General features: G+C 48.1%; 4 protein-coding genes across 9 annotated transcripts; 1 reads left to right on the plus strand and 3 right to left on the minus strand.

Moving 5' to 3' along the window:
• Nucleotides 1–39: 39 nt before the first annotated feature.
• Nucleotides 40–2,751, minus strand: LOC6726451 (probable isocitrate dehydrogenase [NAD] subunit alpha, mitochondrial). Of its 2 annotated transcripts, XM_002107372.4 has the most exons (6): nucleotides 2,600–2,731; nucleotides 2,264–2,332; nucleotides 1,598–1,765; nucleotides 810–1,204; nucleotides 608–743; nucleotides 40–540 (listed from the first exon to the last, which is right to left on the minus strand). In XM_002107372.4, exons 1-6 carry the CDS (start codon nucleotides 2,624–2,626, stop codon nucleotides 202–204), a joined length of 1,134 nt encoding a protein of 377 aa, XP_002107408.1. In that variant the 5' UTR covers nucleotides 2,627–2,731; the 3' UTR covers nucleotides 40–201. The 2 variants fall into 2 exon arrangements, with proteins under 2 accessions (XP_002107408.1, XP_016040022.1); XM_016172359.3 differs by lacking the exon at nucleotides 2,264–2,332 and having other exon boundaries at nucleotides 2,600–2,751.
• A 249-nt stretch (nucleotides 2,752–3,000) lies between these two features.
• On the plus strand, nucleotides 3,001–11,625 carry LOC6726452 (REST corepressor). 5 transcript variants are annotated; one of them, XM_016174187.3, is made up of 11 exons: nucleotides 3,001–3,562; nucleotides 3,927–4,236; nucleotides 4,308–4,355; nucleotides 4,416–4,550; nucleotides 4,635–4,849; nucleotides 4,910–5,083; nucleotides 7,742–8,223; nucleotides 8,466–8,679; nucleotides 9,461–9,649; nucleotides 9,718–10,422; nucleotides 10,492–11,625. In XM_016174187.3, exons 2-11 carry the CDS (start codon nucleotides 4,020–4,022, stop codon nucleotides 10,588–10,590), a joined length of 2,478 nt encoding a protein of 825 aa, XP_016040028.1. In that variant the 5' UTR covers nucleotides 3,001–3,562; nucleotides 3,927–4,019; the 3' UTR covers nucleotides 10,591–11,625. The 5 variants fall into 5 exon arrangements, with proteins under 5 accessions (XP_016040028.1, XP_016040029.1, XP_016040026.1 ...); XM_016174188.3 differs by having other exon boundaries at nucleotides 3,001–3,325; XM_016174185.3 differs by having other exon boundaries at nucleotides 3,001–3,317.
• A 114-nt stretch (nucleotides 11,626–11,739) lies between these two features.
• On the minus strand, nucleotides 11,740–12,479 carry LOC6726453 (deubiquitinase DESI2). Its single transcript, XM_002107374.4, has one exon. The coding sequence runs from the start codon at nucleotides 12,303–12,305 to the stop codon at nucleotides 11,778–11,780; it is 528 nt and encodes a 175-aa protein (XP_002107410.1). The 5' UTR covers nucleotides 12,306–12,479; the 3' UTR covers nucleotides 11,740–11,777.
• Nucleotides 12,480–12,541: 62 nt separating this feature from the next.
• LOC27209228 (homeobox protein unc-42) lies at nucleotides 12,542–25,031 on the minus strand. The gene is made up of 6 exons (XM_016184694.3): nucleotides 24,617–25,031; nucleotides 20,437–20,615; nucleotides 19,056–19,163; nucleotides 14,833–15,009; nucleotides 14,663–14,768; nucleotides 12,542–13,927 (listed from the first exon to the last, which is right to left on the minus strand). Exons 1-6 carry the CDS (start codon nucleotides 25,002–25,004, stop codon nucleotides 13,821–13,823), a joined length of 1,065 nt encoding a protein of 354 aa, XP_016040031.1. The 5' UTR covers nucleotides 25,005–25,031; the 3' UTR covers nucleotides 12,542–13,820.
• Nucleotides 25,032–25,995: the final 964 nt, after the last annotated feature.

Here is a 25,995-nt window from a genome sequence, read left to right on the forward strand (position 1 = left end):
TGTTGTTGCTGTTGTGGTTGTTGCTGCTGCTGCTAGATATTTTTTTTTGGTTTGGGGCGAGTGTTTAATTGCTGTTGTTCATACTGCATCATCCTCCTCTGCGCAATATTCCTGGCGTAGTTCTCTGCTCTGTTCTCATCGGTTGTTGTTATGGTTGGCGATACTTGCTACAGCTTATGCGGATGGTCCGTGATCCGTCGTCTACAGCTTGGCGCAGATCTCGTTCGTGAACTCGGAGCACTTGGCACGGCCGCCCAGATCGCCGGTGAGGTACTTGCCCTCCTTGATGGTCTCGAAGGCGGCACGCTCGATTTTATCGGCGTACGTGTTGAGCTCCATGTGGCGCAGCATCATGACCGCCGACAGCAACAGGGCAGTGGGATTGGCCAGATCCTTGCCGGCAATATCGGGGGCGGTGCCGTGCACGGACTCGAACAGGGCACCGTTCAGGCCCATGTTGCCGGAGGGCGTCAGGCCGAGGCCGCCCACCAAACCGGCGCACATGTCAGACAGAATATCACCGTACAGATTGGGCATGACCTGGCGAAGGAGACGGCATTAGCTTAGCGCCGATACTATACTTTGGCGACTGGGTAATTCGACTCACCAGCACGTCGTATTTTCCGGGGTTCTGGACCATGTTCAGGCACACCGTATCCAGATACTTCTCTTCGAACTGGATTTCGGGGAACTTCTGGGCCATGTCGCGGACGCAGCGCAGGAAGAGGCCATCGGACATGCGCCTGTGGGAAGGTAGGAAGATTAGTTTCTAAAAAAAAAAGTACAAGTACTTCTCGTGGCCCACTTACATAATGTTCGCCTTGTGCACCACGGTGACCTTCTTGCGGTTGTTGTTCTTGGCGTACTGGAAGGCGTACTCGGCCACACGCTTGGAGGCCTCCTCGGTGATCAGCTTGATGCTCTGGACGACGCCGTCGACGATCTCGTGCTCGATGCCGGAGTACTCGCCCTCGGTGTTCTCGCGGATGGTGACCACGTCCACATCGTCGTACAGCGTCTTGTAGCCCTCGAGACTGCGGCAGGGACGCACGTTGGCGTACAGATTGAACTCCTTGCGCAGAGCCAGATTCAGAGACCGATGGCCCTTGCCCACGGGCGTCATCAGAGGACCCTTCAGGCCGATCTTGTTCGTGTTCACCGAGTCAATGGCGGCCTGTGGGATGCCGAACTTTCCGTCGGGTCCCTGTTTACATGTCACACAAAAATGAGCAATTAATGGGCTATGTTTTTCTGATTTAATTTTTATTTAATTTAGATTTTGTTAAAAAAAAAATAAATAATTAAAGCTAGCTAGCAAATTATTTATATATGAGTTTTTTTTTTGGGTCTAATACTAATTCGCAAACTAATATTTGGCAAAAATATTGCATGCATTCGAATCCATTGATTTGGCATTTATATCGAATATATGCAAATGGAATGTTAACTATAGCCGCTGGTTGCATTTCAAATTTACCGCCCAACCGTAGTTGCCACCTGTTGTCAAACGGCCATGCGCTACGAAGGCGATGGCGCTCAACTTGGATTTGAAATGGCAAGTTGAACAACTAACTCTTGCTGGGATTACGACACTTACCCGGACGGGGGTCACGTCCACGGCCTCCCACTCGATGGGCACATTGGCGGCGGTGAAGATCTTCTGCACGGCCGCAGAGATCTCGGGTCCGATGCCATCGCCAGGGATGAGGGTGACTTTCTTGGTGCCGGAGGAGTAGGACCGGCTGGCGGCGGGAGTCGCGTTGACCTGGAAAATAGCGAGACCATAGGCGGGTTACAGAGTGGTCTGCAGAAATGGCATGCAAGAAAACGCATAGATGGGCAGCAGCAGCAGCAGCATCTAGCGGGATTACATAAGTGCCCATGCCAAACAACAAATCCCGTCCGCCTTCCCCCCGTGCCAAACAGTTCGTCGCGTTGAGGTTAGAGTGCACAAATGATTCCCACGGCGCTGATAAGGCCGCAAATCAGGGCCCAATCTCGGTAACTGCTATTTTTCCGCCACTCGAGGAGGGGGTGGGATTCTCGAGGGGCTGAGCAACCCGCCCTGCCCGCCGTTATCGATATCTCGGCCACGCAACGAGGGAGCGAGAGAGAGAGTGTTATGTAAAGTGAATGCGAATTCTAATGCTGTGCTCTTTTCGTTTTCGCCGGACGGACAGCTGATGTCCTGGCGGAGGAGGTGGTGGCCCCCACTGCGGATCCCGGATGGCTCCGTCGCTGCCGCCGCTGTTATGGAACCAACCTGGCTCACTGCTGGCGTCGCAGTCACCGCCGGAGCATCACGCGCTGCAATCAAACCCAGTTGATTGAGCTGCAAGTGTTTTGCGTAATGTGTTGTTGTCGTTGGGAATCGCAGATCATTGGATCGGTGGTTTGCAGGGTTGGTTAGCGGGCGTGGAGTTGGAGGACAGGAGCGTCGGACGAGAAACAAAATCGCAATGTTAGTGGTAGTTGGCCAGTATTTTTTGGCCAGCACGTAATCAACTGCTGTCCTGCAGAATTGGTTTGGTCGCTGTATGGCGGGGGAAGAGACGCGACGCGGGGCGGGTAAAGTCGCTTAAGTCTAAACGGGTCTTACAATTTTCTGTATGAATCTAGCAGCCATTGCGATGGATCGGTTTTTGCACTGATTCCTGCCGTATATTATATAGAAAAAAGTCTGTCTTTTTAGTCTGCGCCCGCCGTAGTCGCCACCTTGCGGAAAACTGGCGAATCTGCGGTATATCGGCCGATAGGCATGCGGGGGCAGCGGCGTTGCCACCTGGACTGCGCTCAGATGGGGGTGGAATTACAAATCACCGATATCCGCGCTTTTGTATGCACTGGCTTGCATCAGGCACATAATTGATGTATCAGCATGATATGTTTGGCGTTAAACCACATTAAAGTTGGCTGTGGATAAACAGATGTCGAATATCGATTTCGTCTGCCCGAAATTCAGTACAGCCTGACGTGTGGCATCCCTGTGCAGGGCACAAGCGAAATATCGAAGCGGCGTAATCGATAGTTTGTGTATCCTTTGCAACCGTGGCTGCTACAGCCACAGTTTAAATTAATTTGAGCATTCGCTCAGTTTTTCTGCCGTATATTCTAGAAACAGTGCTGAGAGTGTGCATTAAAAAGGGGAAAGCGAAGCCGTTTCTCGATCTCCAACGAAAACGGGGATAGGATAATCCAAGGGGCCGCCTGCCGAGGACCCAGGCGAGGGCAAAAAATCGGATCAACCGACAGACAAAGCTGAACTGCGGTCGTCGCCGACAAAGTGCGCTGTGCCCACGGACGACCAGAGAGAATCGGTACGCGAGTGAGTTTTTTTTTCCGCGTTTCAGTTTGGATTTCAGTTACCTGCGCGCAACAACTCCGCTGGCCAGCCGTTCGCAACGTTCCGTAACTGAAGTTTCTGGACAAGAGTACCCATTTCCAGTAGCCCCAGCTCCGCGTCCGGCAGGCCGAACTGCGTAAGCGGGCGAAAACGGTGCGTGCAGTGAGATCCGTGTGGCAGCGTCTTCGTTTGTGTGCTTGTGGGGCACCAGAGTACCAGGTAGGCGTCCTCCGAGTCCCTCCGAGTCCCTCCGTGTGCCTCCGCCCAGCCAGATTCGGATTCCTGCATCCAAATCCAAAATGCATTGCCGTTTCCAAACTCAGCTGGCTTGGCTCTCACCCATACACCTATGCACGCGTCGCTCGCACACGCAATACACGCGCATACGCTCACACGGACGCACGCACACTTATGTATCTGTTTGACAGCGCACTTCTGCGCTCGTTGCGGGAAAGTGCCTCTCGCCAAGCGCACACTCTCGACGAACGCGGTGCAGAGTTTCTATTTGCTGGATTTTTCATCCGGAGAGCAGAGTATCTGTGTCCGAATCATTCGTTAACACATGTCCCCACTGTTATTGCAGCTCCGCAGTGCTCGTGTTCGCTAGTGCACGTGTTTGACCAAAGCTACCATCCTGGAGAAGCATAACAAGCGCGCCCAGCTCATCCGGGACAAGATGGTGTTGGCGGAGCGCAACACCACGGATGTGGTGCGCAACGGGCGTCGTTCGCGCGGCCCCAGTCCCAACACGCACACCACGGGCGGCGTCACCAACAGCGCCAGCCTCGTGGGCAGCGGCAACAACAGCGGCAACGCTGGGAACGCCAATGCGAACGAGAAGACCACAGCTGTGCCAGGTGCAGGCACGCCGGAGAGCTCCGACGACGACAACTGTAAGTGAAACGCCTCGGAATTACCTTCCTGCCACTTCAGCCCACTTATCTGTACCTTCTCCCTTTTCCAGCCACCAAACGGAATGGCAAGAGCAAGGCCAAGCAGTCTGAGTACGAAGGTGAGTAGCTGGAGGCTTTGTCCGCACGATGTGGTCTTTAAACAAATGTCTATTTCACAGAGAAAATCCGCGTTGGGCGAGACTACCAGGCGGTTTGTCCGCCGCTCGTTGCGGAGGCGGAGCGCCGCCCGGAACAAATGAACGAACGCGCCCTCCTCGTCTGGTCGCCCACCAAGGAGATCCCCGACCTGAAATGTACGTATTAGTGCCTTACTTCCCCTTTGATCTCTGGGTTGTGCCATCGAATAGAATACTAAGACACGTATTGTCACCTTGCAGTGGAGGAGTACATCTCGGTGGCCAAGGAAAAGTACGGCTACAACGGCGAACAGGCATTGGGCATGCTGTTCTGGCACAAACACGATCTGGAGCGTGCCGTAATGGACCTGGCCAACTTCACGCCCTTCCCGGACGAGTGGACCATCGAGGACAAGGTGCTGTTCGAACAGGCCTTCCAGTTCCACGGGAAGAGCTTCCACCGCATCCGCCAGATGGTGAGTGAGCCGCGCATATTGTTTTGAACCGCCTAAATACAATCGAAACTCCGACCACAGCTGCCAGACAAATCCATCGCCAGTTTGGTCAAGTACTACTACTCGTGGAAGAAGACGCGTCACCGCAGCAGCGCCATGGACCGCCAAGAGAAGGCCATCAAGGCGGTGGTCAAGGATGGCTCCGAGAACGGCAGCGAGGTGGGCAGCAACGAGGAGTCTGATAACGATGACAAGGTAATTATCTGTTAGAACTAGCTAAGCGAAAAGCCAAGAGATCCCTTCCACAATCCCCCCACAAACACGCACACACATACACACACTTCGCTCATCCACACACAATCGCTTCGAATTGTTTTAAACTTCGAAAACACAAACCACATCCAAAAAGAGACGGCTCCTTCGCCTCTCCCCGTAGATCCACGTCCCCTGGCGCCTCCAGGAATCGCCAAAGTAGGCAGCTTTTACCGCAAAGAATCGCATCACAAAGAGAATGTAGACTACTTCTATTAGGGCTAGTATAACGTATGTAAATCTAGGCTAAGGCTACTGGAATTGGTTATCATTGTGCCCCAAAGTAATTGTGTAAGATTGTCCACGACAAAGGATTGTGATTAGGCTATGCAAATGTATATTAAAATGTATTCTTTACTCCGCCAAGGGGTTACATGGGTGGCACAAGCCGAAATCGGTCGCCTTTAAAAGGATATTTTCAAGACCACTCTTTCACTGGACACATTTTCGCTGATATCTATGGAAACCGAACAATTAGATTTAAATTAAGACAAAACCACACTTGCACTTAGCCGATGAAAACAAAACAATCAGCATAACTTGAATATGTGTAAAATCTGATTACATTTCGATTTAGTTTCCGTATCTGCGCAAGTACTGATTAGGCATTTTATTGTACTTAAATGACATAAATTGTTGGGTAACCCATGTAACCCCTTAAGTGCAAACTTTTGAGTGTATCCAGGCGCGGGGAAACTGAGGAGCCGCTACAATGGTTCTCAAATCCTTTCAATCAGCCTTGTTTTGCACTAAGAAGCTGTGATCAGTAGCCGTCTGCTTGTTGAACCACAAGGCTAAAAGAGAGGCGGGATTGACAGAATATCGGGCTAATCCCCGACTTGCCAATGGTTGGTGGTGTGGACTGTACCTGTTCCCCCAGGGATCCCTCTGCATTTTCAGCCAGCGATGTATGTCGTTTTGAAAATCTGGTTCGTTATTTTTCAGATAATCGCCGTGCCTGCACACATCTCATAACATTTTCAATCACTACCCACACACAAACGAATACCAAAAACAATAATTGACCAGCATCCATAAGAATTAAACGCAGTAATGATACGATTTTGTTCGCACACCGCAGAGATTGCGCCGCACACACTTGCGAATTAATATGTATTCCGCGAAGGTTGGCCTGATTTGGTTGGTTTGGTTGCCTGCAGGAGTTCTTTGCATCGCGTTGAATCGCCAAATCAGGTTGACTGACACTCGACTAGGGCATAGCAACAACCAGATTGTTCTTTGCTCACACACAACACGTACACCTATATAAATAGTATATACAACTTAAAATATTTTTTTTTAATTATTATAAATAGAATCGTAAATTATTAAACTTAAAATAGTTATTTATATAACGAGATTGATTAATTTAAACAAAGCAAAGCCCAAAAAGTTTGTACATTCATCCATACATACATAGTTGTATACCGTGAGTGGAAAGAAAGGAGAAATGCAAACACTCGTTTCTATTCCCAAACTCATCCTGCCACAGACGATAATCATAATGGATCACAACACCTAATGCTAAGCCTAAGAAATGCATATCTTGTTTGCGAAGAGATTAAACAACAACCCAAAAACCAACAACTTATATGTGTTTCTTATTCATAGAGATTCGTTTCGTTTCGCCTTTCCGTTTCTGTTTCTGTTTCCATTAAAATTTTTTGTTTCCCAATCGCTCATCCTCATCCAACGACATAAACCCACACATTGCCCCACAACAATCTATGTATAATCTATGTATCTATCGCTATGTACACATTTATGCCTTAAGTTTCCACCTTTATCACTGCACCACTTTGAAACTTGATCCCTCTTTCCCTGCTCGAACTAATCAGCCATGTCCACTGATCTCCGGCGTCCTTGGCTAGCGAATATGTCTGGCTAAATCGAACCAAATGCGTAATATACTTTTAAGGACCCACCCACTTCACCTAAACATAAGACACTTGCTAGAAAGCGAACCCACGACATTAGTGCTTGATGCCCTCGATACACAGGCATCCTGTAGAGAAACCTCTGGATCTGGCTCCATACTGTGACAAATGCATCCCATTCAGATATACTCGGCAGCGGCGGGATGGGTGTTCTAGGGAATAATCATGACTGGGATGGGTTAGGAGGAATATTGGGCTGTGGGGATGTTGGGATGAGAGAGCGTGGCAAAGCATCGATTGAAGTGCAGTTGGTGAGATTAGGAATTGACCCGGAGAACAGCAACAAACAACCCAAATGCAATCTTGTACTTGTTTAAGTGTGTTACCAACTGAACTAAAGCAACAACCACATACATTTTTTTTCTCTTCTCTTTGCATTCACGGTACGAACAAACCAAATCCAACAATCAAAACACACCATATTATAAACAATAACCCCATCTGAAAATGTCCGAAACCGAACGAACCGAAACCTAACGAAACGAACTGCCAATAACCAATGTCGAACCCAAATTAAATGCAAAACCCCAATCGAATCGAATCGTATAATACCCTGTGTTGCTCGGTGTCCATTCGCAAAACGTGCCTCGCATTCAAAACGATTGTTGCTGCAACTGCAACCGCCATTTGGAATGCACTTGCGGATGAAATCCTGGCTGGGCAGAAGGGGCATGGCACCACTAGCACCACAAATACCATCGACGCCACCACGACCTCAACCAACAACACCACCAATTCCAACACCACTTCCCCCGCAAACACCATTGCCAACACAATCAACAGCAACCACAGCAGCAGCAGCGGCGGCGGCGGCGGTGGCAACATCAACAACAACGGGGAGGAGAACATCCAGGGCGTCGGCGGAAGCAACACCAGCAACACGAGCAACAACGACACGGACGCCGAGCAGTTGTCCCTCTTCGCCGGAAACGCCCAGATCGAGGAGATGCTGGCACTCGGCCTAACCGCCGATAGAGCCATCGGCGCCAATGGCGGCAACAACAACAACGGCGAGATGGGCGGCGATCCCGGCCTAATGCGACGCATGGTGGTGGGAGGATTTTGCAAGATTTGCAACGTGGTCTGCCATGTGCTGCACGACTCGCCGCTGGGGCGCATGTGCAAGAGCTGTCACACCCACTGGAGGTAGATATATGACGCCAGCGCCGGATGTTAACCAAGACACCAAGCTAATGCCAAGTTTTCTATCTCTCTTCCCAACTCAACCCCTGTACCAACCTCACTTTCGACAACGATCCCGAACAAATTCAAACCAAACGCTGCATTCATTTGAACTTTGTCGTTTTGCCCGCGACCATCCACACTCACCCAACCAAACACACCAAAAACCACCCACACACCTACTTACACACACCGGCGATCGGCAGGCGCACGGGCAACCGGCGACCCATTTCCGGGCCGGAGGGCAATGCTCCCCGAAGGTCCACACACAATTGCGCCGCCACTGCCGATCGATCCAAGCGCAAACCGCCCAAGGGCATGTACATCAACCACGACGACCTCACGGCCCTCGCCAGCTGCAGGAATCCCAGTCTCTATTTGGCGGAACGCGAGCGGAAGCTTACAGCCCTCATGGCCGAAGTAAGCAGCGCGATGGGGCGGAATCCCATCATACCATTTATTAAAAAGTGGTTAAGGCGTAGTAGGAGTGACATTGGGACTTGCTGCGACTTGTTAGATATGGAGTCAGGATGTAGTAGAATAGTCTTTCAGGGATCTCAGTAATCAATGCCATGATGAAAAACTCCCTCAAACCTAAATTGAAATCCCGATTGTCGTTTAAGCCCTTTCGGTTATTTGAATTATGTTTTCCTAGATCAAATCGTTTTATATCTAAGACTCACAAAGAAATCATTAGAACATATAGCCCATGATCCAGATTATGGATCTGAGCTGGGAGCTTGCAAGCTATTTTGTGCCAAAGACCACTATAATTGTATATTTATAATATTTATATGATTATGTTGGTCTCTGGTTGCACCCATGATGTATGTACTTACAATCAAACAGTGTTGCTAAAATGCAGAAAACACTGGTTGAAAACATGGTTGTAAGTTTGTGCAGTGTGCCCTTATCTAGAATTTTTTAGGTTTATTTAGTGATCAATTTCGTATGCGCTTAATCATAAGAAGTCAGTCAAAGCTATATTCATAAGCAATTATCGAATAATGGAGGAGCTTTTCAATTTATATTGCACAGTAAAGTATTGAGCTGCATTCCTTGCGAGCAGAGGCACCACATAACCACATCCCACACACACTGCACCATATCATCGAACACCACTCACACAACCACTCACAATCCAAATAGACCCACTGACAACTTTCAACTGAATGCTCCCCTGCACCCTGACCCATTTCAGATACAGAAGAATAGGCAAGTAATGGAGCAGCTAGACAAGGAGTGCGAAACGATCAATGTGGATGATGTGCTTTCCAAGCCGGCGGCAGCCAACACCGAATCTGCCCAGCCACGCATCTCTGCCCGTTGGCTGCCGGACGAGATCCAAGTGGCTCTGCTCGCGATCCGCGAGTACGGAAAAAACTTTCCTGTAAGTGAAACTTCCATCGTTCTCCCGAATTGTCCGCATGGCGACTAATTCGCTTTTTATGCTTGCAGATGATTGCCAAGTTGGTGGCCACCAAAACGGAGGCGCACGTGCGCACCTTTTACTTAAACAATCGGCGCCGCTACAATCTCGACCAGATCGTTAAGGAGTACGAGGCTGGCAAGTCCGAGGAGTCGGGCGCAGAGGAGCAGACCGAGCCTGCTGGCGACGCAGCCGCGGCTGGCGGAGCAACCGCATCTGCGCCCAGCGCGGCTGATTCTACATCCGCCACGAGCGCGACAGCAGACAGGAAGCAGTCCACCGAAAACAGCAACAACGGAGTTGAGGCCGTGCAGGAATCGTCGCCCAAGAAGGAGGACCCAAAGAAGCCGGAGCTGGCAGCGGCTGTGCCCAAGGTTGGCGCGGCCGAGGCAGTAGATACCGTGGCCACTGTGGCATCCAGCACAGCCACTGGCGTCAGCGCTGCCGCCACCTCCGCCAGCAAGCCCAGCACCAGTGCTACAATCACCATTATAGATGAGTCTGACACGGCCACGAACTCGAGCAGCGACGTTGTCACCACTGGACTTGCCGCAGCCACCGGCTTGTCCGCACTGTCCAGCACAACTAGTGCGCCCGCACCCAAGTCGCAGACCAGCAGCGAGGAGTTGTCCGCTCAGAAGTCCAATCCCGCGAGCGGGACCGCCGCCACAGGAGCTGCAACGGGCGGTGGCCAGACTGCCAACAGCGCCAGCAAGCGGGATAGCTCTGCATTGGTGGGTTCATCGCACTGCAGCTGTAGAGCTGGTCCATTTCTAATAGCCGTCTCTTCTCCTCCTCCACAGCCCGTCGCCGAGCAGCCGCCGGCCAAGAAAATCGCGCTCAGCAGCGCAGGCGGAAGCAGCGGAGGCGGAAGCAGCGTCGCAGAGTTCCTGGCCAACTGAGGAGCGACGTGTTCACTGGCGATATATATGCACGCGTAGATATATACCGATACATAACATAGATTGATGTTGGGGGACGACGTCCAAGAACTGTGCAGCCGGCCATGCGGTTGATCATCGGATTAGTTCTTTTTTTTATTCTCTTAATTGTCTTTAAACTTGGGACGCATTTATCGTAAAGAAAGCATCACGGCTTTATCTAGGCTTGTAGAGATTAGTTCGTTTGTATTTGGGGTAACATTGAGACAGCTCGATTACACATAACACAACTCCAAAAGCCCCGGGGATCGTACATACATAAGCTCTGCAACTCACGTACGTAATCTTTGACTCCGTTGCACGGAGAAGCAGCTCCGTCGAGCACCGCTGACGCAGGAACCATGTATCTTTCACAACAATGTATAGGTCAGAGATATTTTTAATGGGTTTGACGGGTAGATACTGTCCTACGGCGGACCACACAAAGCTAAGGATTAGTGCGCCCCATTGGCGCAGTTTATGTATGTAAAACTATGATAATGAGAGTTGTACGCGTGTAAATTAATAACCAAACTCATCATTTTTTTTTTTTTCGTGACATTACCTAGCATATAACAAGTAACTGGGGTAGCCCTGCTGCCACCGCAGCTACCCCGCCTAATACAATCTGGAATATCACCCATCCGGCCTCACCACTTCGGTACTTCGGCGAGTAGTTTCTGTTAGGCTAGCAGCATGGCATGGCTAATGGTGTGGCCACCACCTGGCCACCATTGTATACAAACAAGCAGCGGTATCCACTTAGGAAACCAGTCTATAATGTAATAGGAGGATGCCTGTTGTGGCAGACGAAACTGAATCGTACTAAACCGAAACCGAAACCTAAACCTAAACCCTAGTATCCTAAGTATCTACTGGCCTATGAAACTCGATTTCCCTGTTCTTAGTAAAAGAGGTCTGAATAAGAAGTTCGCACATCTCGGATTCGGATTCGACTTGCCTGAGTCGCTGTCCAACGAGTTGTTAACAATAAATATACTATAAATATAATTAACATTACTCTTGTCTTCCATGTTTTCCATTGGGTGGGTTTACTACTAGGATTGAGGCCACTATGATGAGAACCCAGATGCTTTCCATTTTCCTTTCCCATTAACAGAAAGCTGCCGCTGATTATGTATGTAGTATTATTAAGGCGATATATATGACTAGAGCTGAAATCGACTGAACTGAGGGTAATGTGTTGGCCTGGCGACCACAAAGCGCTCGAGGAACGGAACACAGGTAATGAGGTAGGCCAGGCGGTTGACCCAACGCGGAATTTTGCGGCCGCAGACGAGGCGCGCCAGGCAGTTGGAGAAGTGGTTGCAGTTCCTGCTGGTCAAGTGGTAGCTGGTGCCGCGGAACTCGAGGCCCAGCAGGTAGATGACGCGCTTCACTTCGGCGCAGGTGAAGTCGGTGTAGCCCAGCAGAATGCTCTTCCGGAACCGGAAGTGCTCGCCCAGCTCCTCCTGCCCATTACGCGGATGAATCTCAAAGATGCCGGATATCGAGAGGTTGATCGCCAAAAATGCGTACTCCCGTCCGTACATCTGGACGCCGGAGTGGAAGACACCCACGCCCAGCGGAAAAGTGTAGTCGTTGCTGGTGGACAGATCGTAGATGTTGAGCACCACCGGCTCCCTGTGCCGAATGTCTTCGCTACTGCTCTCCCTGACGCCGCCCAGGCAAGGCATCCCTCTCAGGTCACTCAGGAACACTTGACGGTTGAGGAACACTGAAATCGGATATCGCAACCACTCACTGGTCTCCACGAACGTCAGGAGTTGGGAAGCAAACTTTGAATTTTTGAATACGTGTAGTTGAGTTTAGTTTAGTTGGTTTGAGTGTGAGTGGAGTATGATCGCCTCCTGGGCAACCTGAAAACCACACGTCCATTGGTCCATTGGTAGTTTCTTAATGGCAGTGTCTGTTTTTTTTTTTTAATATTTTTATTATTTCCATTCTTGCTGTGTCTGGCATAATTTGTTAAACATGCGTCTTGTAGTTTTCGTTTGGCTGTTTTTCTCGTATTTAAATATATATAGGTGATGTATTTTATTGGTTTCCATGTGTGTGTTTTTTTCACTTTTGGTTTGGTTTCTAATTACTTTTAAATATAACTCGTTAATGCATTGCTTAGCTAAAAAAAATCATCTTATAATTAGTTCGACACACCTTGAATTAGTTAGAAAGTTTGTAGTTTAATTCGTTTGGGTTCGGCTTGCGGATTTGCCTGCTTTTGGATTCCTGTGCATTTCGGGTCTATGGTGGATGAATGGCGGTGGTAGTGGTGGGTCCGGGATGCAGTGGGTCAGTGGGAAGTGGGGAGTGGGAGCAGGAGCAGGAGTTGCTATATGTACGTCGTATGTTGAGTAAGCTATATTAGTGAGTAGTGAGCAGGCAATGAAGAGTCGGTAGAAGCAACCAAAGAGTTGCCGCATGGAGCCCGGAGCTAGGAGCTGGGAGCTAGAAGCTAGGAGTAGAGATCCAACCAGACCGGATCGGATCAGATCAGACTGGGCTCCACTTGCCACGATTTCCACGTCTTGCCAGGGGGGAGGGGGGAGGGGCCAAGCAACCTGACTTATGCTATCGCTAGTACATATTTTAGTATATTTATTTAAATTTATATATGCGCCTGATGCGCGCGTTACTTTACTTTTTATAATGCCACGATAAAATCTCAATACACAATTTGCTTAGATACTATGACTAGTTGCCTATTACATAATCCACTTCCGCTCGCATTTGTTTACCTCCGACTCTGGCTCTATATGTACCACCCATATGTATCTCTACCTTTAGCTTTACCCCATTATTCGATTTGGATCTGGTTGTCCAAAAAAAAAAAAAGAAAAAACAGAATAATATCAACAAGTCTTATGAGTAAATCCCGCCCAGAGCTGAACGATGGCGCTCCTCCATTCATTCATTCCGATCCTTATCCCGATCCGATCCGATCCTGATTGCGATCCTGATCCTGATCCGATCCGATCCGATGGTGCATCCCGGATGGGCTGTAGACTAATGACTGGTATATATACTATGTACATATGTATATACAGCGATATATATATATATGCATAGATATAGACAGAGAGATGTGTGGCTGCTGCTGGACATCGATTGACGCACTCCATCCTAAAACACCGCGCCCCAAAGGGCCATTAGGGCGCGATCTTTTAAAAGAAGTCGTCAAAGGTCTTTGATTATGTCTGGTACTGCAGCATGGGGGCGGACAGGTTGGGATGATGCGACGAGTTCATCCGCAGGGCGGACAGGCTCTTGTTGTACCACTCGTCCTCCGGCGACATGCCTGCGTGGAAGATGGGGAAACGAAAATGCCATTTAGTCAATTACCTCGCACTCTACGACTAGTCCACAATCTGAATTCATCCAGACGCCTTGCACTTCCGTGCTGCGGAAACTCCGAGGAGATACACATCTTCACATGACCCTGAGATCTGCTTTCTTGCCCGGAATTTCATCTCACTGCTCGGCTCCTTCATATCCGGCAGGTCACCTTGAAGGCGCCACCTCCACACATCGCACCCGCCATCCCCCCCCTCGTCGTCAGCCGGATTGCGTGAAATCAGCCGAGTAACCCAATCTGCGAGGGCGCCTCTGGCCTGGCCACCGATAAGGAACGTCGGACATCAGCGGAAATTTCCTTACGCACCGGGGACTTGGAGGGGGCCAATCTGGGGGGCTGGGGGAGCACGCCCTTGCACTCAACATGAGCTGCTGTCGCGAAGACTGAAGACTCGGGTCCGCGAACATGCCGAGCTTGGAGCCTCGGGATTTGCGAATCGGGAAATGGAAATCGGGAATCGGTAACCGGGAATTGGCCAGAATCGATCGATCAAGGTGCGATCTACAGAGCAGGCTGATCATTCCAAGTCAGGCAGCGACCAGAAGCGGTTGGCCAAGTGGCCCAGTGAAGTAAAGGTCCAAGACCAAGTGGAAGTGCAAGTGAAAGTGTGCAGCTCGGAGTGGCAAGGAGTCTGGTGCGAGGCTATGGGTATAAGACATATCGTACCGTGGAACTCACCCATCGAGTCCTGACGCACCCCGACGGAGCCCATGTTCGTGCTGTGCGCCATGGAGAACGGCTGCGTCATGCCCGGATACGAGGAGGCGCCCATTTGGAACAGGTCCTGCAAGAGATCAGTGCTATAAGGTAGGTGGACCAAAGGGACAAGTGGCCTCAGCTTAACTCACCTGGGGATAGCGATTCATGGTGTTGTGGTGCGGATACGGCTGATAGCCGCGCGAGACGCTGTAGCCCTGGATGTTGCGCATCATCCCGTTGCAGGATGGGATCACAGACGGTGCCAGCGCCTTCTGCAGCTGCTTCTCCTGCTTGCGGTACTTGGCCCGCCGGTTCTGAAACCAGACCTGCAAGTTGGCGAAGGATAGGAAATGGATGCTATTTTATTCGCAGAAAGTGCTGTGTGTGTGTGAGAGTGTGTGTGTGTGTGGAGGGAATCTCTAGCCAAAGGACCCTTTCAATTCAGACCCATCCCGGCGATTCGCCTGGCAAAAAACACTGCCGTAATGATGGCATATAAGAAGGCGAGGCTAAATGGAAAACCCTGCTCCTCCGCCTTGGCCCAGGACCCAGGCAGCTCCTCCCACTCCTGCCACCCACTTTGCCGCTGGCTGAGGACGACGATGATGATGGCAACGTCTTATGAGTGAAAAAATCTACTAAATTGAAATTGAAAATAAGTTGACGACGCTGTTTGCTGCGAGGGTCTCTGGTCCTGAGTCTCCGGTCCTGGGTCCTCAATCCACAGTCTTTGGTCCTTGGTCCTGTTTCTTGGCTGCTGGATGCTGGATGCTGGGCTCTTCCCCGCTTTCTAAGTGAGTGGGCGTTACATGGCGTGGGCCGCCCGCTCTGTTTAGATATTATTAAAGACAGTCCTCGGCGTCCCCACGATGATGAAGGCGCCCCATGGCCCCAGCCCCACATCCTGCCTCCCTTTTTTTCCATGATGGCGAAAAGAAATTGCCAAGATGAAAGCAGGGCTCTGCACTAGGCAGCCAGGACGGAGGACGGATGGCATAAGAAGGTACGAGGTGGCCAGGGATGGTGTGTAGAAATTTCCGACATTTTGGAAGCTGCTGCAAGCTTGCTTTGAGTTACTTAGCGGAGTGGGATGGAGGGATGGGATGGGATGGGATGGAGGCTGCAGGACGGGGGATGGCGGATGGCGATGGTGTCCTGGAGGATGGCAGGGGGCCAGCTGTAATGGCGGCGCACAGACTTCAGGACGGTCTTTCGATTTTTTTCTCCTTTCATTTTCTTATTTATTTTATCATTATTATTATCTTTGTCCATGACTATGTAACACGTACATATCTGCTGGCTTCTCTGGCGCCAAGTGGGTGCCAAGTGGGTGGTCTTCTCCCAGAAGTTGGAGCCTTTAAACGAAAAGCACTGCCATTCGGGGGTTGTTTTCAGCGCCCACTTGATGATGGCTCGTTCGGTTTCGTTTGGTTGGCTGCCAGTGCCACTGCCATCGCCATCACCATCACCACTGCCACTGCCAGCATAAAAATGCCAGCAAGGACACCCTGCAACATAATGCTCTTAACCAGCGGCCATGTAAGGATGGCATACTATGGGATACTATAGGATACTATGGCCCCGGTTCGAGGGTGGAAAATGCGTTGTCTGAATGATTCGATGGAGCTCTGTCTATCTGTCGTTCAATTTCAGCACCAGGCTGTGTGTGTGTGCTTTGGGTGTGCTTTGGATGGGTGGAGAAACTCAATTAAGGATACATTTGATGGCACACTCTCATCCGTACATATGTATGTACATACTATATGCTATATGTACGTACAGCAAGAACAAACAAAATCGAAGGGAAATTCGATTTTAGCCAATGAAGTGGAGGAAGGGGAGCAGGTTGCTCCAAACACTAGTTTTGCCAGTTTTGCCAGTTTGGTGGCATAGTGGTGCTCCAATCTTTAAGTTGGCCATGTGGCAGCCTAAACTTTAATCATGCGAAGGCGAATTATAAACACAAATAGCCATGCACACACACTCGCCGGAAATGTGAAAATTAAACGTATTCAAATTGAATTTACTTTCGGCATTTAATCAAATTTAGCCGCTGCCATCGCTTGTTTTTTGTTTTTCCTATTTTTTTCCCCGCATTTTGGCTTTTCCACTTTGCAGCTCATAGTGCCACTCATTTCCATCGCTGCCCATTTGGTTTGCCTTTGTTCCATCGGCCGGATGAGTTGGTCCAACCAGAATCCTGGTCAAAAGAGGGCAGGTGACGGTGGGCAGATGCCATCGGTGACCTACTAATTGCCGCCTTTGAAAGCCACTCCTTTGGCCACTTTTGCTGGACTGGACTTTGACTTTGTTTACCCGACAGCAGTGCTCGCTTTTTCCCATAACAGGCGCCACTTGCTCCCCTTTCACAAACAAATCGTCCAGGCGCCACTCCAAATAAATAAAGACTGGAAAATTTGCATATGTCGCGCAGACCTTTCCGTTCCCATCCATGTATCCGATACCCACGATGCGTTTGTTTATGCATATGTCCCCGGAATTGTTTGGACGCAGCAAATCAGTTCGCCTGTTGCTCCACTCTCATGGATCCGATTACTTCCCCTTCCTATTGGGTTTCTCCATTCGTATCTAATTATGAGTCCCCCCGAGATAAGAAAAAGGTTCTGTCATAACCTGCCATATAAGCAATATAGGTTCTTAAATCAAAACAATCTCAATCTCAGATTTGCCGACCAAGTCGGAAGTTTAGGAACGGTAGCAACAAGCTTAGATACTTCATAACTCATTACAGATTCATTACAATTCATAATGATATTAAGTTTATATAACAGAGTTAATAAACTAAAGTTTAAAGTGCTTGGTTAGTTATTGAAAAATAAGTTAGCCAATTCAATTGATTAATGCTCAGATACTTTAAGATACAGTATCTACTTGTATTAGATTCGTATCCGTGCTGATTAAAAACCTTTATAGATATAGATACATTTATATCTAGACATAAATATACGCAGACTGGCAAGTGAATGAGTGCTAATGTGGCCTGATGGATTTTCCGGGCAGATGTGCCCAGTCACGCCCCCTTTCCAGCCGCCCACCTCATCATCATAATCGCCACCATCCTGCCCCTCCTCCTCCTTATCAACATCCTCATCATCCACATCAATTTGTCGCTTTTCAGCCAAATGTATACACGACGAATTTGTCAACAGCAACACGATGTTTTCGCTGGCAGGCGCTGAGTGCCAGAGTCAAGTTGCCAGCAATCGTCGGATTACCAGGGGGTATATACCCATCCATCCATCTATCTGCGTGTATGGTGCATGTGGATGGGGTGGGGTGGTCTGCACCCGGAAGGGGGTTGCATGGCTAAATATTTGAACATTTGCCGAAAAATATGGTTTATGCGGCGATAATAGACTTCTCCCTGCTCCGGTTTACAGTGTCCAATTTGCGCGGGAACAGTTGTGCCACAAATCTGAAGGTGGCATGCCTCAGTGCGCTCGCAACGATTGCAACAATCTCGAGTGATTCCGATCGTGGGCTACATATAGTATTCGCATTTGATTGGTAGAATACAGAGAGATAAAGCCCAATGTGGTTAATACCTTCTGTAGTAGCCAATAGATACTCAAGATGAAGATCATCCATCGCAAGGCCATCAAAATGTGCCACAAATGTTGCATTTGAAAGATACAACATCCTTTCGATGGCAATCTTTAGAGTCCATCTGATTTGATTTCGAAGGCGATGATAGCACAGCACTTGCTGAAAAATCACTTTGGCCAGGTCGCAGGATGCCTTGTAACTCGATGCCGCAGGACTTGCAGGGACCTGCGATATAGCTGAGCACATCCACCCTGCCGAATATGCCAATCCCACCCAGAGTCTGCCCTGCAATTGAGCACCACCCGCCGCACTCACTTGTCGCGCCGTCATGATAAAACTATAAATTAATTATTACCGCGGCGCACTTGAAAGAACCAGGGGAAGCAGCCTGTGCTCTGGATTCGGGATTCGGGATTCTGGGCTCGGAACTCTGGGTTCAGCCAGACGGACCAGGGGGCTTTCCAGCTCGAGCGGGCATTTCCCGACTTAGATGCCGGCTACAACACCACTGCGAGCCAGTCGGCCGGAATAATCGGACGATAATCGGTGACCAAGATCACCACCATCATCGGCGGTCCATCAGCGGGACACGGACGCGTATGTGGCGGGGGGGATTATTGTGACTCCGGCGTGAACAACTGTTGAAATTGCAATCGAAATTGAGGTAATTGGCTCCGCTCGGGAAGAGCAACAATTGGAAGTGAGTGGTTGGTGGTCACTGATGGAACTGGGTGATCCGGTGGATCCGGAGGAGGGGCTAACCCAGTACGGGGGCTAGAACCGATGGCTCGATGGCTCTACTCACTTGAATCCGCGCCTCGTTCAGCTTGGTGGTTCGCGCCAGCTCCTCGCGGCAGTAAATATCCGGATAATGCGATTTGGCGAACGCCGCTTCCAGTTCCGCTAATTGTTCCTGAAATTAAGCGGATTTTAATTAGGCGTATGCGTTGTGCGGAGTCCTGTTTTTCATCTTTTTTTTCCCTCCCTGCCGCGCCCCTCGCCCATTTATTATATGTACATATATATATCCGCATCAGATCATAGTTTTTTTTTGGCCAATTCCCATGTTTGAATTTGATAGCTAAGCTCCAACGCGAATCTATTTCGACTGCCAGGCGGCGAACTTCATGGATTCGAGTATCTGAATCCGTGCAGCTCTCGTCCGGAATCTAGTCACAACTGGTTTGCCAAATCCCTTAAAAATAATGGTGCTAGTGGGCTTATGACTTTCAGGTTCACTACGCATAACAATTAAATTAAAAACAATCATTTAATCAAGTTATCCGAAAATGTCAATGTTCAGAAGACAAATATATGTAACTAACTGAATAAACTGAAGCGAAATAGTAACAAATGAACTGCAGAGGTTAATTAAATAATATTGCTGAAACAACCAATGATATGACTTCATATATCTCATTTGATTTTAAGTTCTAAACGTTTAAATTCTATAAAAACTATGGAAAAAATGTGAGCAAAATCAAACTTGAGTGGAATATATGTGTTATTTAAAACATTAATTCAAATAAATAAAATAGTTCTTAGCTAGCTGAAGTAGTTCTTTCTGAACAATCAGTGAATAGAAGAAGTTAAAAATATAATATAAATAAATATCAATCTTTTAAGAAGTAACACAAATTGACTTGTAACTTGTAGCCACAAATGTCTACTATTATTAATTAAACTAATAAGCTTGCCTTTCTATACTTTAAGTAAACAAAAATCTATAATTAAAATCAGATCTTAGGTAAAAGAACCCTGTTACGAACTGATATGATATGATATAATATGATATGATATGATATCATAATATGATATGATATGATATAATATAGTATGAACTTAATTAAAATCTTCTAATCTTCGTAATGACTTGACTCGGATTCCAGCTTCATGATCCCACTCCTAATCCCCTAATCCTCAAGTGCTCGTATCTGCCTGTCTGGTGATTAAGCACCTGGCCTTTCAACTTTCAATTTTTTCCTCCTGCAACTCGGTTCGCCGTTCGCCTTTGTTGCTGGCTCCTTGGTGCTCTTGTGGCCTCAAAGTTTTTAATTACGAGTAACCTTCACAGAATCCAATTAAGATTTCGCCCATGGAATGGAATGGGCGCCACTACGGCGGTGCAGGTGCCGGATCCTCCAGCAGAAGGAGCTACCCCCCCCCCCCCCCCCTCCGGTACTGACCTGTGTGAATGTGGTGCGGTGTCTCCGACGGGCGGGCGTGGGGCAGGACGCTGTGGTTGGGGTGTGGCCGGCGTGCTGGCTGAGCGATGATAATCCGCTTCCGGGCGAGGTGATGCCGGCGGAAACCGTCGACAGGCCGCTGTTGGGTTCCGGCTTGAGCTTCTTGAAGGCGCCTTCCGCTGTTGGAACACGTAAATGTGGATGCATGAGTACGGGCACACACGTGGCCATTCAAAATATGAGTGTACCCATTAGCGTCCTGCTTAATATGCGTGGGGCGTTTAAGTCGAGTGGCCAAGCCCCCGCAAAATGTTGCATAATTGCCAGGACAGCCAGGACAGCAAGGACATCCTGGGCAGCCGGGCTAACTGGGATAGCTGGGACAGCGAGGACAGCACCGCACTGCGGCCACAAGACGCTGCCATTGTCGCAAAAAAAGGTGGCGAGGTGGCAAGGTGACAAGGTGAAAAGTTTCGACTTGGAGCACTCCAGCGGCACGTCGTCGTCGGTCGCATGAATATGCAATATGGGATAATTTATGCAAATTTCTGGCACATTAATCGAGGTAGTCCTGGTTATCCGCTGGCTGGCTGCGCTCCAGGACGAGCCAGGACGCGCCAGGACCTACCAGGCAGTCGCCACTAGCGGCGGACGCGTGCCAGGACGAAAAAGGCGGCTGGCGGCGGCTGAGGTCGACCTAATAAGCAAGGGCCAAAGGTCAAAGTAGGGCATTTTCGGCTCTCTGGGCGCTTAATTGACGCGCTTAGCTCGTTAACGAAATGTAAACTATGTAGAAAATGACGGATACGGCTGTCCTAATTGAATCACAGGCGCAAATAAAACGATGCGAATAGCGTTATTTATGTTAAGCAAGGACTCTCGTCCTTCGAAACCCTCCATAAGCTACATAACCTCCAAAAACCGCCGTCTAATGCAATTGACCTTGTTGTGGGTGTGGCTTCGCTGGCTGTTGCCTGTTTCGTGACGAATGCTAAATGGGGAATGGTGAATGTTGAATGTTGAATGCCAAATGTTGGATGTTGCACTAGCAAAGAGGGTCAAACAAAGGGTTTGCAAGTGCTTTTTGATTTGGATCGATCCATTTAGAGTATCGTAAAGATCTCTGAAAAGGAAGTGTCCAAAATCAACACCAATCATGTCAATAAGCAATTAGAAATGTGATCACATGTTATTTGGTCCTTTAAGCATTTCTTTAAACTTTCCTGTATATTAAACATATTGCTTCTTGAAAAGCGATAGCTGTAATTTACCAACGATGTGTTATTATGATTAAAGCAGTGATAATGCATAGTGATATGATATCAGATAATTGAATTGTCTCCTGATGCAAAATACTTAGTCAAAAGTGAAATCAGACAAAGCTTATACATATTTATTTACTATATTTACTAAATGCACTATTTGAGACGTTCTTATTCGGTACGCTTCTGCAAAATAAGAAAGCTTTAAAAGGCAATCACAATCAACAAGCCAAATATCTAAATTTATGTTTCAACTGACACCATCTTTTCCTCTGAACAATTCTTGAAGTTACTAAAGGCGATTTCCTTCTGTTGGTGCATTACTCGCACAGAACGGTGCGCTTCGTCACTACGTGTGCTGCCGGTGCCAGAAAGAAGTTAATAGTGACATATGTATATATATATGAAAGTTAAATACATACATAATTAATTTCTTTAAGTTAATGAGTCATAATCAGACGTGAATGGAATTACTTGAATATATTTATGCTTAAAAACAACGAAATTATAAAAGTGCAAGTATTATGTCTTCAGACTAATATGCTTATCTTTATGTAAAAAAATACATATATTTTTTATATATGTTCTGTTCCAAGAATTTTATTTTCATTGGAGCAAATCCAATCAAAATGTTTATAGATGTCACAGAATCTATACAGTTGTTGGCGGCATTTTAGAAAAGATTGATTTTCAATCTTGCTTTCTGCTGGATAGAAATACAAATTTTACTATATTTATGATTCAAGGAGCTTTCATATAGTTGGGAAAAGAAAACAATTGGAATTATCATGTGTCCAAATCTTTACTTTATGAATTTATCCAGATAATAATTAGATAAATATGAAAGATATTTAAATTACTTTGCTTTCACTAAGCTCAATTCATTCGATTGTTTCTGTTTCAGAAGTTAAGCCGATCTAATATAGTTAATTTTCCAAAACAACTCATGTAGCGTTAATTATTATTGAAAATCAACGTATTTATAAACGAAGCCAGGAAAAATCACTTATACCTCTTATAAAAACCTTTTTTTCAGTGCATGGTTGAATCGTTAGAAGTACGTTATAAGAAATCACTGCAATTAGTTATAATTCTCAATAAAATATTGTTTAGTTGTAGACTTTTAAGATCAAAAAGCTAACAACAAAACAAGAAAAAATGGTTATGGTATTTACAGTATTCATAACTATTAGTTATCAAATGTTTTAAATAGCTTAATGAATTTATATCAACCAAGTTGACTACGAATACTACAAAATCGAATTAATAATTGAATCAAATCTTTTGAAATCTCTCTTGCAGGAATTCCATCTTGGAATGGATGAGATTGGAAAAGATTGTGTAGAGGTGTTACATAAATTTCTTCAAACCGAAGGTCTTTGTTAATTTGATTAGAATTCTGTGCGAAGAAATTTTTATAGCATCTTAAGAGCCTGAATCTTTCGAGCCAATCAGTTAAAAGTCGAAAAAATCATGTGAGTAAATAGTATCTTTTTATACTAATGCAACAGTTTAACAAACTATGTGTAAATTGAGATGGAAACCTATGAAAGTAAGTGTATAGACACTTTCCCAACGTATTTCTAAATATGTATGCATTTTATAATATCTAAAACGAGTAATGAACTTAAAAAAGTTGCCCTAAGATTGAAAAGATTTGAAAAGATGCATGTGACTTTGATATGAATATTTCTAAGATGTTTACACGTCTTGAAGTGAAATCTTCTGAAGATTTTATTAGTTTGGTAAATGAAAAAAGTATTAGGCATTATAATATTTTAGCCGCTATCTTTAATAGTAAGAAGAAGAATTTAGTAAGAATCTTTCCAGCTATAATTTAAAACTTTAAAGTTTTACAATAAAGTCTTGAGTTGAGGCATCAATCGTCACCTTTATTGTGCGGAACTTGTGTTCCACTTATAAGTTTTTCAAATGTATCTAACTTTTATCTAAGAATAGTTGCCATAATCCATTGTCAAAATGCAGAAAGTAATAGTTTGGCAAATAGAAAATGGATATCGGAAATGTGATCTTCTTTCTTCTCTTAAATTCTCTCTATAGAGTGAAATAGTGACGGAGCTGCTAAATTAAATTGACTAATTTTAGTTTATCTATAACTCCATACTTCCAAAACAATAATAATTAATATTGTGTAATTAGAAAATCGTTTTTGTCATGAGTGAATAAAAATTGCCATTTAAAACGAATTAGGAAATCAGTTTCTAGCTCAACAGGACACTAAATACGTCATTTCCATATACGTTTTTCCAAATGATTATGCAGGTGCGCTTCGTCACTACCTAAACTGCCCCGCACAGTCATGTAAGCGACATCTTTGGTCAATGAAATGGTTAATTAAGTATCGCGTAGCAATCCCTAACCCAACATCATCGTCTAATAAACCAATATGGAGCCAATGTAGCTAGATACATTGATTCCTGGGCGGAGATACTCGCGTCCTTACTTTCAAATATATATGTATGTACATGCGGATATCCTGACAGTTCACTGGCTTTATTGTGACTTAAGTGTGCTGTGTTCAATGGCAAATCGCTTGGATTAGAGGCTGACCAGCTGTGCCGCAGACTAATCCATGCAGCGGAGTGGCCACGAGTGGTGGGGCGACACAAGCAGGACACAGAGGACACAGGACACAGGAGTCGGTCCTGGCTGGCGATAAGCCAGAAACAAAGGAGCGAGGACAAGCCGGTAATAGGAAGCTGCAAACGAGCATCAACAAACAAGCGGATGACAAAGGACACGGGTCAAAGGACAAAGGACTCAGTGGCCGAGGGGGGGAAGTGAAAGGGGTGCTGGTGCTGGTGCCAAAGGATAATTTCCTGCTAATGGGCAATGGCTAATGGCTGATGGCCATTGTGGCCAGATTAGGAGCCCAGATGCGATCGGGCCACACTCACCCGAGATGGTGTGATCGGAGAGGCGCGACGGCGGCGTGTGGGCCGGCGTATGGTGGTGCGAGGACGAGTCCATGCCGGGAGTGGGCAGGCCGGAGTAGAGGGCGCTGAAGTCCTCCGGCGTGCTGCTGCACTTGCGCTGGTGGTTGAGCGAGGAGGATGACGACTTCTCCAGCGTGGTAATGGGCGAGCGCGTATCCTGCACGGAGCTGGCCAGGCTGAGCAGTCGGTTCTCGTGCGAGCCGCCGATGCCCATCAGCCGCTGGTCCTGGAACGACATGAACTTGGTGTCCTGCCCCACGCCGCCGTGCTGCATGCTCGCGTGATCCTCCAGCAGGCCCTGCTGCAGCCCCAGCAGTCCGCCGACCAGATTCGGACGCAGCTCGTCCATGCTTAGCTTGCCGCCCTGCCCGCCGGCCGAGAAGTTCAGCTGGCGGCTGAAGATCGCCGGAAAGATGTTGAACTGCTGCGAGTCGGCGCTCGACTGCGGACTCAGGCCCAGGCTGTGCGGCGCCACGTGCGGGAGCGACGAGGAGGAGGAGGAGGCTGCTGCGGCGGCGGCTGCCGCTGCTGCTGCTGCGGCCGAGACCGATCCTGTTCCCGCTCCGGACGAGCTGGGTCCGTTGCCGATGAGCAGCGTGGGTGTGCCGGCGGAGACGCCTCCGTTGTTGATCAGCTGCTGTTGCTGCTGCTGCTGCTGTTGCTGTTGCTGCTGCTGCTGTTGCTGCTGCTGCAGCGGACTGGCAACTCCAACGCCCGGCGGCAACTGTTGCGCCTGCTGCTGCTGCTGCTGTTGTTGCTGCTGCTGCGGGACCACCGACGGCAGCAGACCGTGATGACCGTGGGCTATCGCTAGGGCGTGGGCGTGACTGCCGTGGGCGTGGCTGCTGTGGGCGTGGCTGGCGTGGGCGTGCGGATGGGCGAGGGACAAGGCGGCGGCGGAGTTGCTGCCGTTGCTAGGATTATTGCCGCCGGACTGCTGCTGTTGCTGCTGCTGCTGCTGTTGCTGTTGCTGCTGCTGTTGTTGCTGCTGCTGTTGCGCCGCTGCTGGATTGTTGCTGTTGCTGCTGCCGCCGACGACGACTCCTCCGGCGGCGCCACCACCACCACCAGGACCAGGACCACCAGCACCACCGGAACCAGGGCCGCCGGCGCAACTCTGATGTTTGAAATCCAACTTGTGGCCGGCGTAGAAACGCTGCGTATCGATATACGTCTTGAAGAAGTCGATTGAGTAATCCAACTGGAAGCTGTCTCGCGGCGAACGCGCTCCCGTTTTGATTGATCGAATTTTGTGGCGGTGCGGCGGGGCCTTCGGCGAGCGGAGAGGCCTCGAGGATAACGCACAGGATGTGGCTATATATCAAATATATCTATATCCG

The sequence above is a fragment of the Drosophila simulans genome, chromosome X (genome assembly GCF_016746395.2).
Source record: "Drosophila simulans strain w501 chromosome X, Prin_Dsim_3.1, whole genome shotgun sequence".
NCBI lineage: Eukaryota > Metazoa > Arthropoda > Insecta > Diptera > Drosophilidae > Drosophila > Drosophila simulans.

Bases quoted from the DNA above. Each gene is read 5' to 3' on its own strand.
- LOC6726451 (XM_002107372.4), bottom strand. From the start codon at position 2,626: ATGGCTGCTAGATTCATACAGAAAATT. The intron at 744-809 runs GTAAGTGGGCCA...ACCTTCCCACAG, and splicing joins GTGCACAAGGCGAACATTAT to GCGCATGTCCGATGGCCTCT. The intron at 541-607 runs GTGAGTCGAATT...CTCCTTCGCCAG, and splicing joins CCGGAAAATACGACGTGCTG to GTCATGCCCAATCTGTACGG.
- LOC6726452 (XM_016174187.3), top strand. From the start codon at position 4,020: ATGGTGTTGGCGGAGCGCAACACCACGGATGTGGTGCGCAACGGGCGT. The intron at 4,551-4,634 runs GTACGTATTAGT...GTCACCTTGCAG, and splicing joins GGAGATCCCCGACCTGAAAT to TGGAGGAGTACATCTCGGTG. The intron at 8,224-8,465 runs GTAGATATATGA...GGCGATCGGCAG, and splicing joins AGCTGTCACACCCACTGGAG to GCGCACGGGCAACCGGCGAC.
- LOC6726453 (XM_002107374.4), bottom strand. From the start codon at position 12,305: ATGCCTTGCCTGGGCGGCGTCAGGGAGAGCAGTAGCGAAGACATTCGG.
- LOC27209228 (XM_016184694.3), bottom strand. From the start codon at position 25,004: ATGGACGAGCTGCGTCCGAATCTGGTCGGCGGACTGCTGGGGCTGCAG. The intron at 20,616-24,616 runs GTGAGTGTGGCC...GTGTTCCAACAG, and splicing joins CTCCGATCACACCATCTCGG to CGGAAGGCGCCTTCAAGAAG. The intron at 14,769-14,832 runs GTGAGTTAAGCT...GATCTCTTGCAG, and splicing joins CCATGAATCGCTATCCCCAG to GACCTGTTCCAAATGGGCGC.